General features: G+C 40.1%; 1 protein-coding gene across 1 annotated transcript; it reads left to right on the forward strand.

The window, feature by feature from the left end:
* Positions 1-6,397: 6,397 nt before the first annotated feature.
* On the forward strand, positions 6,398-13,804 carry CXCL9 (C-X-C motif chemokine ligand 9). The gene is made up of 5 exons (XM_013004815.3): positions 6,398-6,467; positions 7,948-8,074; positions 9,363-9,447; positions 11,386-11,529; positions 12,433-13,804. Exons 1-4 carry the CDS (start codon positions 6,404-6,406, stop codon positions 11,491-11,493), a joined length of 384 nt encoding a protein of 127 aa, XP_012860269.1. The 5' UTR covers positions 6,398-6,403; the 3' UTR covers positions 11,494-11,529; positions 12,433-13,804.
* Positions 13,805-15,105: the final 1,301 nt, after the last annotated feature.

Genomic DNA, 15,105 nt, shown 5'->3' on the forward strand with positions numbered 1-15,105 from the left:
AACCAGATTTGTAAGATGGAATTTGGATCATGATAGTGGGGCGGGGAGGAAGCATTAAAGAACTAGAGGAAAGTTGTATGTTCATCGTTGCTACACTGCAATCTTTCAAACCCTTTTATCTGGTTTTGGAGACCCTCCGTAAAGTGAATCCATCTTGCCTATCTGGGATGACCACTTTATTTTGTCCTGTTCCTCTTTACTTTTGTCAAGCCAGTTCCTCACCACACTTCACAGCCTATGTCCTCTCCATCATACATACCATGCTGTCTCATTCACCTGGGTCTACTCCTTTCTCATCCTTTTTCCAACAAGAACTCTTCTAGAGCTAATAGAGAAATTCAGCAAACTTGCAAGGCACAAAATCAATAAGCAAAATTTAATTGGGTTTATCTACACCAGCAATGAAGAGTCTGAATGGGAAATAAAGCAAAAACGTCCATTTATAATAGCATTGAAGAGAATAAGAGTCCTAGAAAAAAAGCTAATCAATGATATGAGTGACATGCAATGAGAACTGTAAAACACTGCTCAAAGAGGTAAATTCACTAAGACTCACTACCATCAAGTAGATTTAAAGTCATACCGTATAAGACAAAATAGAACTTCTCTATAGGGTTTCCAAAACTGTACAACTTCATAGGAGCAAACAGCCATATCCTGCTTCCATGTATTTACAGGTGGATTTGAACTGCCAACCTTGCACTTAAAAGCCCAATTATTAGCCCACTGCACCATCAGAGTTCTTTGAACAATATTTAAATAAATGGATGTTTCCACGTTCATGGATTGGGAGAGTTCATATTGCTAATATGTCAATATCACTCAAAGATTCAATAAAATTCCAATCAAAATTCCAACAGCATTCTTTACAGAAATAGAAAATCAATCATCAATTTTAAATGGAAAACCGAAAGTCCCAGAGTAGTTAAAACAATGCTGAAAGAGAATGTACACTTTCTGATTTTAAAATGTACTATACAGCTACAGTAATCAAAACAGCCTGGTTTGTGAATGATAATTGACCCATAGACCAATTGAATAGAATTGAGAGTTTAGAAATAAACTCATAGTGGTCAACTTATTTTTAACAAGTGTGGAAAGGAGAGTCTAGTCAATAAGCAGTGCTGGAAACTGGATTTCCACATGCAGAAAAATTAAACAGAATACTTACCTAACACCATACACAGAAACAAATTCAAAATGGATTAAGGTCCTATACATGCAAACTACAACCATAAAATTCTCAGAAGAGTAAGCAGGGGCAATGCTGATTGGTCTATATTTCAATGATAAATTATCTATAATATAATAACAAAAGCTCAAACAGCAAAAGACTAGATAAATAGGACTTCATAGAAATGTGAAACTTTTGTTCATCAAAAAACTTTACTAGAAAAATAAAAAGTCAAGCTGCCAACTGAGAAAATATCACTGGAAACCACATGTCTATAAAAATCTAATAACAAAAATATATTTAACTTCAACAACTTAACAACAGAAAACAGCTAATCTAATCATAAATGAGTTCAGGACTTGAGTAGCTATTTCATCAAAGAGACATTCTAATTGCCACCAAACACAGTAAGTGAGTCTCAGCTTCGTTACCATTAGACTGTTGCAAATCAATACCATAAGGAGATACCATTATAGTCCCATGAGAATGACTAAGAAAAAAAAAAGAATGACTAAGATAATAATATGAAAATAAGCTTTGTTGTGGATGGACAAAATTGGAATCCGTCCATTGCTTGTGGGAATGCAAAATGATATGTCCATTGTGGAAAATAGTGTGGCAGTTCCTCAAAGCACTAAAATATGACTATCGTGTGACCTAGCAATTCTGCTCCTCCTGTGTACGCAGAAGACTTGAAAGCAGAAACTCAAAAGAGAAATGTGTGTGCCATTGTCCATTTCAGGCTATTCACAATAGCCAAAAGGCGGAAGCAACCTGAACGCTCATTAACACGTGAATGGATAAACACAGTGTGGTATGTACATACAATGGAACACCACTTAGCCAGGAGGAGACATGAAGTCGGGTTGCATCCTTCAGTATGGATGGAGTTTGAAGACATTATGCTGAGTGAAAGAAGTCAATCACCAAAAAAACAACTATTCTATGACTTCATTTAAATAAAAAGACAAGACAATGTTTATTAGTGGTAACTAAGGGTGGCACAGATGGAATAAGCATGAGTTATTGGTGATGGAAAGATCATGCTATTAAGGGTGGAGTTGCTTGGCCCATTCTTGAAACTACTACTATCCATGAGTTCTACACCTGTTAAGATTTTTTTTTTAATCAGCAAAAGTGTGATACGTATATTTACAACAATGACAAAAAGAAAAATAAGCAAATAGTAGCTGCTGAAGCTGCTACCGTGTTTCCCCGAAAGTAAGACATCCCCCCAAAATAAGACCTACTTACAGTTTGGCCTCTCGCTGCAATATAAGGCATCCCCCTGAAAATAAGCCTTCCCCCAAAACAAGGCCCCCCGAAGCTACTGTAACTCTGGACTCTGGACCTTACTGGCGGGCGCCACCACACAGCTCACTGTTGGCTGCAGCGCAGTCAGAGCAGACAGGAAGTGTGAGGTCTCTTTTAATAAAACAATAAACAGTAAATGTGTACCGTATTCTTCTTCATGGAAAAATAAGACATCCCCTGATAATAAGACCTAGCACATTTTTGGGAGCAAAAATTAATATAAGACACTGTCTTATTTGGGGGGAAACGGGGTAATAAATAACCAAACACCGTAAGATTTTGTTCCTCGGTTGGAAGTTTTGGATCCTGGTTTCATGGGGTATCCCAGTTAATTGCCCTAATTACGTGTCTGATGCTTCTATTACACTTGCTGGGTCATTGTGTAGTTAGTGCCTGGGATCCTAAATGCTGGCAAGCAGCCATTCAAAGCACAATGGGTCTCTGTTGTTCATGGAACAGCAAAGGAAGGAGACATGAAAAAAATAATAATTTACAAATTGTCAAGGATTAATTAGGGAGGGAAAGTGAGGGAGTGGAAGGAAATGAGCTGATACCAAGGGCTCAAGTAGAAAGAAAATGTTTTGAGAATGATGATGGCAACATATGTTCAAAGGTGCTTGACACCATGAATGTATGCTTGGATTGTGATAAGAGCTGTAAGAGCCCCAGTAGGAAGAGGATATGAGATGTGTGGCTAAATTGCCTTCATGAACAACTGCCTCCTTAACTATGAAACCAGAAGGACTGAATAATGTCCAGCTATTTTACTAAACATTTTGATTAAAAAAATTCCTTAGAAGAATCTTAATTAAAGGGTGAAAATGCAGAGCTTATCCAGACTTTTTGGAGGGTCGATGAACCCTTGAAACTGTGGCCCTGAGATTATCTTTAGACCGAAACCCAACACTATCCCTGTAAGACTTCCTAAAACTAAACAAGAGTTTAACCTAACTAGAAAAAAAGGTTTGCCTTGAGCATTATACTCTTAAACTCTATCTGTGTGGGATCAAATGCACAATGGCAACTCAAAAGATTAGGAACCAGTGAGTTTACATTCACAAAGGAGGACTCAGAAGAGAAGCGTTAGAATGGCTGTATTGCTTGAATGTAATCAATGTCATAAAATAATACATGTAGAAACAGATGGATTGATGTATACTTTGCTGTGTATATTTTCAACAACAACAAAAATAAAACTTAAAGGAAAAAGGACTCTAGGCATATCAATTTCAACTCTCCACTGGTACCTTTAATACATGAATCTATCATTTTTCATAACAACATAAAATACCCCAATCCATGGATCTCAAGAATATAAAATATTTGTTTTATTAAGGTGAAGCTTTTTAAAATTAATTTTATTAACAGTTTAATGGCATATAATTCATATGTATCACATATTTCAATAGTTTAATCGTATTAAAAAGAGTTGTACAAGCATCACACCACAATCAATTTCAGAACATTTTCTTCTTTCTTGTACTCATTATTATTAACTCTCCATTTCCCCCCAACGTTCTGTGCTATAAACCCAAAAAACCATTAATCCAGTTACTGTCTCTATAGGTTTACCTATCCTGGATTTTAAGTGGAGAAAAACATACAAAACAAAACCAACAACAACAACAACAAAGTAAATCAGAGAAAAACCTCAATCGAAAAGAAAGCAGAAAATATTAAAAGTTAGAACAAATTTAAAATAGGTCAGAGAGGAGATCAAATAATAAGATATAAGAAGATACCAAAAAATGGAATTTTTTTTCAGAATTATGTATGTAAATTTTTTAAATCAAACAACCTTGTTGCCTTCAAAGTACTATCCAGTACACTTAATACATTTGTCAAATCTGGGATTCCATTCTTGGAAACAGTTTTCAAACTCATTTGTTTGACAACACCTGCCCCTTTTTCTTCACCCTTTCTCCGTCCTCAAATCACTGCCCTTTCATGTCCCACTCATTCACGGAAACAATGTGGGGTAAGGTCAGGTGAGTAAGGTGCATGGGGCAAGAGAGGCATGCTATTTTTTGCAAAAAACTGGCACACTGCAATGGCTGTGTGAGTAGGTCCATTGTTGTGGTGGCAAAACCAGTCCCCCATCTACCACAAATGAGGCCTCTTTTTGTTGCACACTGTTATGCGATGTTTTCAGAACCTCTGCCTACAAGTCAACATTTCCGTCTTTTCAGGAAGTTGGCAGACATCCAGAACAAAGTTTGCCATCAATCAACATTTCACCATTTTTGAAATGAGAAAACCACTCATACACTTGAGTTTTTCCTATAGTGCTGTCCTTGTAAACTGTGTTCAACATCACAACAGTTTCTGCAGCATTTTTCCAGAGCAGGAAACAAAATTTCACATGATGCATGCAATCTTAAATTGACCATCACAAAAAATGAGGTTCAAGTGAAACTGCTTTTACGAAAAATTCACTGTGACATGAAAGAACTTCCAGGTGACATCACTGGGTGCACTAACTCAGAGCAAGTTGCTCTATCCTCTTGTGGTGGGGAAAATGCGTACTATAAAATTCTGTCAGGGGAGCTTTTTTCCTTTTTAATGGGGGTACCCCCTCACATCTACCATAATGGACTTCACAATGCTCTCTGTCTGATAACAAGGCTATTTATATCCCCTGACAATGATCAGAAGGGATTCGCCAGAGGTTTAATCCAGGGGTCCTCAAACTTTTTAAACAGGGGCCAGTTCACAGTCCCTCCGACCGTTGGAGGGCCAGGCTATAGTTTTAAAAAAAACTATGAACAAATTCCTACGCACACTGCACATATTTTATTTTGAAGTAGGACAAGCAGCGGCAGCAAAAACACCTGGCAGGCCGGATAAATGTCCTTGGCGGGCTGCATGTGGCCCACAGGCCATAGTTTGAGGACCCTTGGTTTAATCCATGTGTGGTCCCTGCAAATATTTAGGCTTCCACTGTCATCCATAGCCTTCGGTAAACCAGATGTTCACAATTTAAGCCCTGATACCTTCCCTCCTTCATGTTTGGATTTTATTATTTACAATCCTTGGATCACACAGGCTGCTGTGCTGCTTCCATGTGGTCTTAGCTGATGCATTACTTAGATAGATGCTTGTTTGAAGACAAGCCTTTAAGACCAGAAATGCCATTCTTCCTGATAGCCAGGCACCATCTGGTTTCTTTATCACACTTTGCTACAGCAGCCATATCTTCAATGATCTCTTCATGAGCAAAATAAAACTAATTATTTTTAGATTTGGGCTAGAATTAAGTGTGAGTAGGGTGAATTTTTAACACTACAAACAGTTTATTAAAATTCTTCTTTCAAGTTTGAAAAGTTAGTTGGGTTATGCAATATCATTCTCATTTGCATAGAGTTGCTGTGGGTTGGAATTGACTTCACAGCACCTAACAATAATAGCAACAAGGTGACAGGTTTAGAAATAATTTATTTCTTATAAAGTCTGACCTAGAGAATATTGTGGGATTTAAATTCTTAAATACAACACCATGTACTTACATTCTGCTGATGTTTTTAATTGACACATTAACATACTTTTTAAAGCTTAAAAAAAGAGAGAGGATTCCATAATTCCTTATATAACCTATTCTATACCCAGGTGAGCCTCTGTACATGTGCTAAAAGTTGCCAGTGGTATTGGTTTCACATCCCTTACTACAAACCACTCATTTATGTGAAATGGAAATAAACAAGCAGAAATTCCCTTGGATCTGAGAGTAGGATTTCCCCTGGGACAACCAAGTGTGTGGTCAGTTTTGTTACATTAGCTAAGAACTTCAGCCAATCATAGTGAGGAGGGAAATGGATTTCCTAAATAAATATGCTTCCCCAAAGCATGTTCTCCTAAGAATTTCTGAGGCGTGAAGTCCAATACGAGAGTGACTCACTCAGCCTTCATACCTTCACTATGAAAAAATGTGGTGTGCTTCTCCTGTTGGGTATCATCTTCCTGGTTCTGGTTGGAGTTCAAGGTAAGGAAATCTGCATTAGATTAGAAGAGTCAAGTCAATTGTTATGTAAAGTGAATTATTATGAAAGCCTCCTGGTTCACCCAAGAAAGGGGAATGTTCTGCATACTCGGAAAGTGTTATGGGTCACTTACAAAAGCGTTCTCTGATGACGTGGCTAATTATACAAAGTTCATACCTGGAACTTGCTAAAGCAAACACAAGTCTTCTCAGTGCAGGTGTGCGAATTCCTGACAGAAAATGTTCAATAAATGCTGATTGGTCTGGGTGTTACCGAGATGAAAGAATGTCTCTTCAATGTGTTTTATCACCCTGATATTGTTTCTTGATAAGTATGTCTGTGATAACTGGTTAAGAATCCAGTCATGAAGGAGGCTCCTAATCTGCTTACTAACAGCTTGGTTAAACCCAAAACTCACTGCCATTGAGTTGATTGATGCCCACTACCAACTTTATAAGTCTACAGGGTAGACTTGCCCGTGTAAGTTCCAGGGACTGTAACTCTTTACAGGAGTAGAAAGCCCATCTTTCTCCTGAGGAGCGGCTGGTAGCTTCGAACTACTGACCTTGCCACAGCTTGATGACCCTGGGGAAATTACTTAATCTTTCTAAACCTCAGCTTCCCCATCTTTAAAATGAAGGTGTTATATTTATACCTTCTCTACTTAGCACAGAAATTATGGCATGTAGTAAGCATGAGTAAATTATATATTGAAGGAATACAGATCGTGAACTGTCAAAAGTGTAAAGCACTGTACAAAAACAAGGCTGTGGGACATGAGCAATACAGAGAGTAGTCGTAACTGGTTAGTATAAATAGAGATTTCTGCTCAAACCAATACCAACTATATTGCACTAAATGCAGGTGATTAGTGAATGCTCAGGGCTTCGGGAATTGCTGAAGACACCAAGGCCTGTGTAGCACACATGAATTTGCACTCCAGGTTTCTGTGTGTCTGACCTGTGAGAGTATTAAGTCTTGTAAAGATCTCTTTTCCTCCTAGGGTTTTAAAGTAAAGTGGTTGCGAGCGAGGCCTCTGGACTCAGAGAGACCAGAGCTGAAACCCTGACTCCACCCTCATCAAGCTATGTGATCTGGTTCTTGACTTAACCTCTCTGAACTTAGATAATGAATCGCAGTATCTAAAAAACTGAAGCTAATACCTGCTTTGGAAGTTTGTGGATATAATGTACAGAATCTAAGTCAAGGATAGTACTGGTTATTATTAAGTCAAATGCATCATGTTCTAGATCTCCTATATTGAGCCATGGCCTACACCCATGTGCTCTACCTTTTCTGTTCAAAAATCTGTTGCTGTCAAGGTCATTCCAACTCACGGCAACCCCATGTGTTCCAGAGGAGTCCATGGACAGTTGTTTCGCTATGTATGGAACCAGATCACCAGGCCTCTCTTCCGAGGTGCCGGGGGGAAGGATTCAAACCGCCAGCTCTTGTTTATCAGTCGTTCTGCTCTTCCTGTAGGGATTCTGATGGGCCTGCGTGGACGTTGCTCCTGCATTGAAACTAGCCACAAGAAGATACCATTACGATCCTTAAAATATCTTAAACAATTTGCTCCAAGCGTTTCTTGTGAAAATACTGAAATCATGTAAGTAAGAACCCATCCAACATGCCTGGGCCACATTAGAAGGGGCATCAAGCTTGCTGTGAATATTAAATTTAGAGTGCTTTCCCACAGACATATGCACTTACAATCCAGAGGCCGAGGCCCTCCACAAACCTAGACAGGGCCCTTCTTTTCTTCTCCTGAAAACCGAGGGATTTTCTAGGAGAAATCAGGAACTAAGATGATTCATTACCAAAGGAATACATGTTGCTTATAGAAAATGTTTAATGAAGATAAACCAAAAGAAGGTAAAATCACTTTGAATCCTATCATCCTATAGCAAATACCCTTGGTGTGTAGTCTTCCAAACCGCCCTTGTTTGAGAGATAGACAAGGGAGCTTCAAAAGTTCATGGAAAAATGAAATTGAAAAATAGTGGAATTTTTCCATCAACTTTTTAAAGTCCCTTTGTATGTATGTGTTGTCATATATTATATTATTTTGTAAAATCTGGTTTCAGTAATATATGCAGGTTTTCTCATATCAGTAAGTCTTCTCTAAGAGCGTCATTTTTTGTAGTCCATTGTATGGATGTACCATAATTTCTATAACAAACCTCCTATTGTTGGAAATGTAGACTATTTCTACATTTTTGTGATTGCAATCAAACTGCTTTTATAGTATTATTTTTTTTCCTATTAATACCTATCTAGAAATAGAATTTCTAGGTTAAAGAGTATGCATATTTTAAGTCTTTTGATACCTAAATTACAGATGATATTTACAGCACTTGTTCTCATTCTCAGATTCTCTAGAGATGGGTTTTTTGTTTGGTTGGTTGGTGGATTTTTGTTTTTGTTCTTTAAATTAGTTCTGAAAGGTCTGCTGTAAGTAATTTTTAAAATTCAATCAGCATCTTTATCTTGTCTTAGGAAAACATTTAATTACATTTTAAGTGTTTTCATTGGAAAATACATTCTTTTATTATTTCTGCAAAAAGTATAGTTATATTGACAACTTGAAATTTTTCTCCCAAATTTGAATGTAAATAATTATTCCCAAGCAGGATAAAGCCAATATTGTCCTGCAGATATGTCTCCTAAATCTATGTATCAGATGGATTCTTCAAAATTTAGGTTTGTGTGCTCTCCTGGCAATCCATCTCAGGTTCCTCACTCCTTTAGAAAATGAGAAGAAAGGGAAAAGAATGAAGGAGTCACTTCTAGTGTTGATGCAAATACATTCTAACGGGGGGCTGAATTTGGGGGGAGATAGAAAGCATTTACATTCTTAAAAGAAAAAAAATATCTTGTTGCTATTTTGTTGGCAGTGCTACCTTGAAGAATGGACATCAAACTTGTTTAAACCCAGATTTAGCACATGTGAAGAAATTGGTGAAAAACTGGGAGAAACAGGTTGGTGCAAAGAGAAACAAAACTTTCTTTTAGAAATTTTTTTGGAATTCAGAGAATCTGTATAGCTTCTTTAAGGATGCAGTTGGAGTTGATTTTATTATACTCTTATTTTCTTTCCTGCAATGACAGTTTTACCTTGTAGGATAACTGTACCCCTGCCTACATTACCATTTGTCTGTCTTCCCCACTAAAACGTGTGTTCCATGAGGGCAGGGAGCTGGTCGCTGTAATTCACCTAATAAATACTTAGTGAATTACATGGTGAACACTGAAGCTTGAAGCATAATAAGATACAGACCAACAATGTGCAATGTGAGAAATCTAAAATAAATACGTACAAGAATATTGAAGATTACAGAGGAAGGAGTCATTTGCCTGTGAGGCAGGGAGAAAGTTCCAGAGGAAGCTTCTCAGATCAGATGGCATTGGATGTGGGTGGTGAAGGGTAAGTAGCTCCCTGTGAGGGTCATAACAGTGTGAACAAGAGTAGAGTAATACTTGTTGTGTTGAGGGAGACTCAAGTTTGCAGGGAAGGATTGAAGGGATGTACTGGTTTCCTACGGCATCTTTAACAAATTACCCACAAAGTGGGTGATATTTCCCGTCTCTATGTTCTGGCTGCTAGCAATCCAAACCCAGTTCTCAACAGGACCGTGCTTCCTCTTTCTGCGCTCAGTCCATTTGTCTCTTGCAGCTTCTGGAGGCCCAGACAAGGCTTAGCATTTCTTGGCTTGTAGATGTATCTTCGTATTGCAGGGTCCCCCCTCACCCCACCCCTCACCCCACCCACCCTGTCTCTGTCTCTGTGTTTCTTGTCTTATAAAGACAACGGTCAACTTACATTGCACTCAACTGGATGGCAATGAGTTTGGTTTGTTGTTGTTTTGCCACCTTGCGTGATCTCATATTAACTTAACTCATTAAGTCTGTCATTTCCAAACAAAATCACATCGACAGGTATCAGGAGTTGGAACGTCAACATTTCTTTTGAGTGGGGAGGGGACAATTCAATCCATAACAAACTAAAAAAGTAGACCAGTGTGGAAAGAATCCTACATGCCAGGCTAAAATGTTACAAAGAGGTCCAGGAATGGTCCTGTCTATCTTCCCCACTAGCGTGTGTATTTCATAAGGCCAGGGAGCTGGTCTTTCTTATTTAATCCAGGAAATACATAGTGAATGGAGTGACAGACACTAAGGATACATCGGTAATAAGATATGGTCCCTTTCCTCAGTAGCAAATAAATATGTTCACATTGCAATGTGAGATACATAAAATAAGGAGGAGTTGTTAGGAGCGTGGGTTCTAAAATAACCAACACCTGTTTCTGCCGAATGCTCGCTGTACATTGGGAAAGAAAGTCACTCATCAAAGCTTGTCCAAAGTGGATGATCCAAGTACCAACCTCAGAGGTTTGCTTCTGGGGCAAGGCAGGAGTCAGCGTGTCTGCAGCGACGAGAAGATTAAGAAGAAAAGGCACAAGGCTAGGAAGGTTGCTGCCGCCTCCTCAAAGGGAACTAAGTAAATTAGAAAGAGCTCCTTTAGAGACGTTGGACCGTGTGAGACATGACAAAATAACAATAATTTATAAATTATCAGGGGTTCCTGAGGGAGAGGGGCAGGGAGGGAGGGGAAAATGAGCTGATACCAAGGGCTCAAGTAGAAAGCACATGTTTTGAGAATGATGATGGCAACAAATGTACGAATGTGCTTGACACAATGGATGGATGGATGGATGGATTGTGATAAGAGTTGTACGAGCTCCCAATAAAATAATTTTTAAAAACAGAAAGAAAGGAGCTCCTTTAAATGCTAATTAACTTTAAGCCAGTTTAAAGATTAAAAGAGATCACAGTCAGGAGACTCCAAATACAATACAAAGATGAACAAATATTAAGGTAAAGAAGCATCTTTTTCCCTCCTCCCTCTCTTCACAGGTCAGCCAAAAGAAAAAGCAGAAGAAAGGAGGGAAACATCCAAAAAACAAGAAAGTGAAAAAAGACAGAAAATCTCCACGCCCATTTGGAAAGAAGACCACCCCGTAAGAGGACACTTCACCAACAAAGACTTCGTATTAAAACGTGGGTGTTTTCTTAAAGTGGAGTGAAGTACTTCCCAGAGTGAAAAGTGTCGAATGCATAACAAGCACGTTAATTTGACTAGAAAGTGTAAACAGGATTGTGAACTTGGAACTAAAGTTAGAAAGCTGCTTCTCAGCTCCCAGTGGTAGGAATTGGTAGACACTGTTGTTTGTTTTTGTTCTTCTACCCGCAACCTACTGAATTTCATCATGCTTAAGATCACATTTAATAAAACCCACACCAGGACAGAGCCCCCCCCCCCCCCCACATCCCCCGCACAACAGCTGCCTAGGAGAGTACTCCTACACTTCCTGGGCCACACACTGCAGCCTTCGGAAAGTGTTCTGAGGCCGCTGTCAGCAAAGCCCCACCCGTCAGCATGCCCATGAACCTCGCAGTGTGGGACGGAGCTGACCTCGCCAAGCTGCTGAAGCCCTCAGTCTCTGGGATGCAGTCTGCCTACAGGCCTCACACACAACGTGCCTGAGAGATCTGTTGTTTCTGAGGAGCTTCGTCTTTCCCAGCCTTTTATCTGACTCTGCCTTGCCTGTCCAGGTTCACCGCTTCACTTCGCATTGTTCCTCTTAGCTTCAGGCAAGCCAGTCACATCATCCTGTCACAAGTCACAGCCTGTGTCCTCTCCACGGTCCATCCCAGGCTCTCCTTTATCTGGGTCTCCTCCTTCGCACCCTCTGCCCACCCCCAGGCCTATCTTCCTCTCTCCACCCAGCCCCACTTGATGCAGTCTTCAAGGTTTAGTTCAAGGTCTGTTTCTTAAACAAAACCTTTCAGGACACTTGAATTGTCCTAAGACTTTTATTTCACTTGTGTTCATGACCCCTCAGTGGACGTGTAATTGTTAACTAATTGATTTCCGTTTTTATTCTCTCCCTCTCCAACCAGATTGTCAGCTCCTGGAGGCCAGGCACCAAATTATATAGATGACTAAATCCGCCCAATGCCAAATATGAGACGACTTCAAAGAGTTTGTGGGAAATCCCATTATCTTTTCCTTTCATTTTCCATGAATTTTTCAAAGTTCCTTTTTATACGGTGGATCTAGATTTAGAACAATTGCTTAATTGTAATTGACCCAGTTAGCAGGGTAACCCAACCACCTCTACAGAGCAGGAGCGGATTATGTGTGGGCTACTTCACGCTCTCTAACCTCTGGTAACCTCTCTCTCTCTTCTTCAGGCCAGTGTCACAGCGGTGTGGCAACACCCTCATTTGATTATGACAGGATGTTTACTTAGCTTCCTTAGCAGATAAGAAGCATATGTTCACAGTATATTTGGGACTTTCTTTAAAATACCGAGGACACCTAAAATCATCAGGTCTGATGATGAAAAGGGGTGTTAGAGATCAGATGACCCGGTATCTGGTCTTTCGTTGCCCGGTACAAAGAGGTCAATACCGTTCCTGACAAGTGTGATCTGACGAGATAGGCTCCAAAATCTCTTGGGAAATTCATTTCAGGCCAGAATCAGTTTCATTGTCGAATTAACTTCTTTCCCAGTCTTCAAGGAATGGTGGTTATCAGTGGCTATCCCAGCTCCCGGGAAGCAAGGGGGCTGGAGGACACCAAGACCTGGAAGAGCATGGCAGCCCTGCGAGGCCCTGCAGGAGTCGGAAGCCTCCTCTAAAAGAAGGGCTTCAGGGGATGCATGAGGAGAGGTGTCACTGGCCAGACTTGAAACCTGAATACTAACTTTGCCAGATTTTGCTGCTCTCCCTCAGGATGCAGATAATTTTCATCACTTCCCAGTGGGGATCTCACCCCAGCCTCTTGTCTAATTATCTAAGACTCTGCTACTTCTGTGTAAACCCCCTCCCCGCTGCAAACTCTAACTGCTGCAGAATTTGAGAGTCTGTGGCCCCATTACTATACAGTACACAAGTAAAGCAGATAATATAGAACTAATAACCTAGGCTCATACCTTAGTAGTACACATATGTATGACACATATGTATCATACATACATATACAGATGATACATATCCAAATGTATGTACCTATATAAACATTATATGGAGCCCTGATAGCTCAGTGGTCAGGTGCTTGCTTACTAACCCAAAGGCTAACAGTTTGAAACCACTAGTGATCTCTGGGAGAAAGAGGTGTCAGGCTGCTTCTGTGGTGATCACAGCTTTAGAAACTTGATGGAGCCGACCTACTCTGTCCAAAGGGTCACTATGAGTCAGTCAACTCAATGGTTCACAACAGCAATAACGTGCATTATAATCCCTTGTCATTTGTGTATGCATGAATATCTTCTAAGCAAACAACTATTAAATTCAAAGTAGTATTGACATATATATCTCGCACTTGGAATTTTTTGTTTGTTTAAAAGAATGGTATCATTAAGTGGAACCTTACTCAAAAAATACATTTAAATCTTGATTTCTACCCCCTTTGGGAATAGGTTTTTCTATGAAAAATATTAAGCACTGCTTTATAACAACATTGACTTGGAAGAGGTATGTGTCATGAGCTTTATTTTCTCATTTTCAAGAGTCATGCTATTCAAGTGAGATATACACCCTACCCCCCCGCAAAAAAATATCTCTCCGTCATCACCTAAAATTATATGTGTAGAGAAATGTTAGAAAAACCTCAAGTAGTTATGGTGGTGACCGAAACATAAGGTATTTAAGAGTCCAGAAAAGTTGTCCTGGAGACTGTATGCAGTGTAACACCTCACTGATTGAGGCTGGACCAGGCAGCTGTGATATCTGGACTCCTACATCACAGCCACTGATGGAGACTACCCACAGAGCCTAACCTCCGAGGCCAGAGGTGGCATGGGAAGGGCTAAGCTTCGGAGATGTCTGGGATTACGGGCTCATCCCTTATTAGCTGCATGAGCTTGGTTGAAGTACTCTGGTGAAGGTCCGTGTGAGTCAGTTTTCTCCGTCAGGGTTGCTGTGAGGGTCAGGTGCAGCATTGACCTCAATGTCGGTCCCAGCCATCTCCGACCGCTCGCCTCGGCAGCACCTACTCACAACAGGGGCTGGTCCACATCTCAGAAGCAGAAGTGTTTCCAGAACTGGGCAAATCACCTGGAGATATGAGACCAAATGCTTCTCGGACCGGTTCTCAGCATCGGCATTTATATCATCTTGCCTGGGCTGTCCCCGTCCTTCCTTGGACTACCTCAGTAGGCAGCTGCTGTGTCCCCTGCTGCTTCTTCGCCTCGAGTCACCTCGTGTTCTCTGCTGTTCATTTTTTGCACGGCAGCCAGAATGGTCCTGTTAGAGCAGTGGTTCTCAACCTGTGAGTCTTGACCACTTTGGGAGTCGAACCACCCTTTCACAGGGGTCACCAAAGACCATCGGAAAACACATATTTCCGTGGTCGTAGGAACCGAGACATCGCTCCTCTATCCATCTCCAGGCGGGTCTGCTCGCATGCAGATAGGCCCACATACAAGTACCCAGTGTGAAGACTGTTACCCATGCTACACCATGCTTCCAGACAAAATTTCATTTATTTGTAATTAGAAATAAATAGTTCACAAAATATAATGACATATTGTTTTGTGATTGATCACTATGCATTGATTATGTTCAATT

This window comes from Echinops telfairi, unplaced genomic scaffold, assembly GCF_000313985.2.
Source record: "Echinops telfairi isolate 266 unplaced genomic scaffold, ASM31398v2 ScPeMD7_7468;HRSCAF=8506_0, whole genome shotgun sequence".
In the NCBI taxonomy this organism is placed as follows: domain Eukaryota; kingdom Metazoa; phylum Chordata; class Mammalia; order Afrosoricida; family Tenrecidae; genus Echinops; species Echinops telfairi.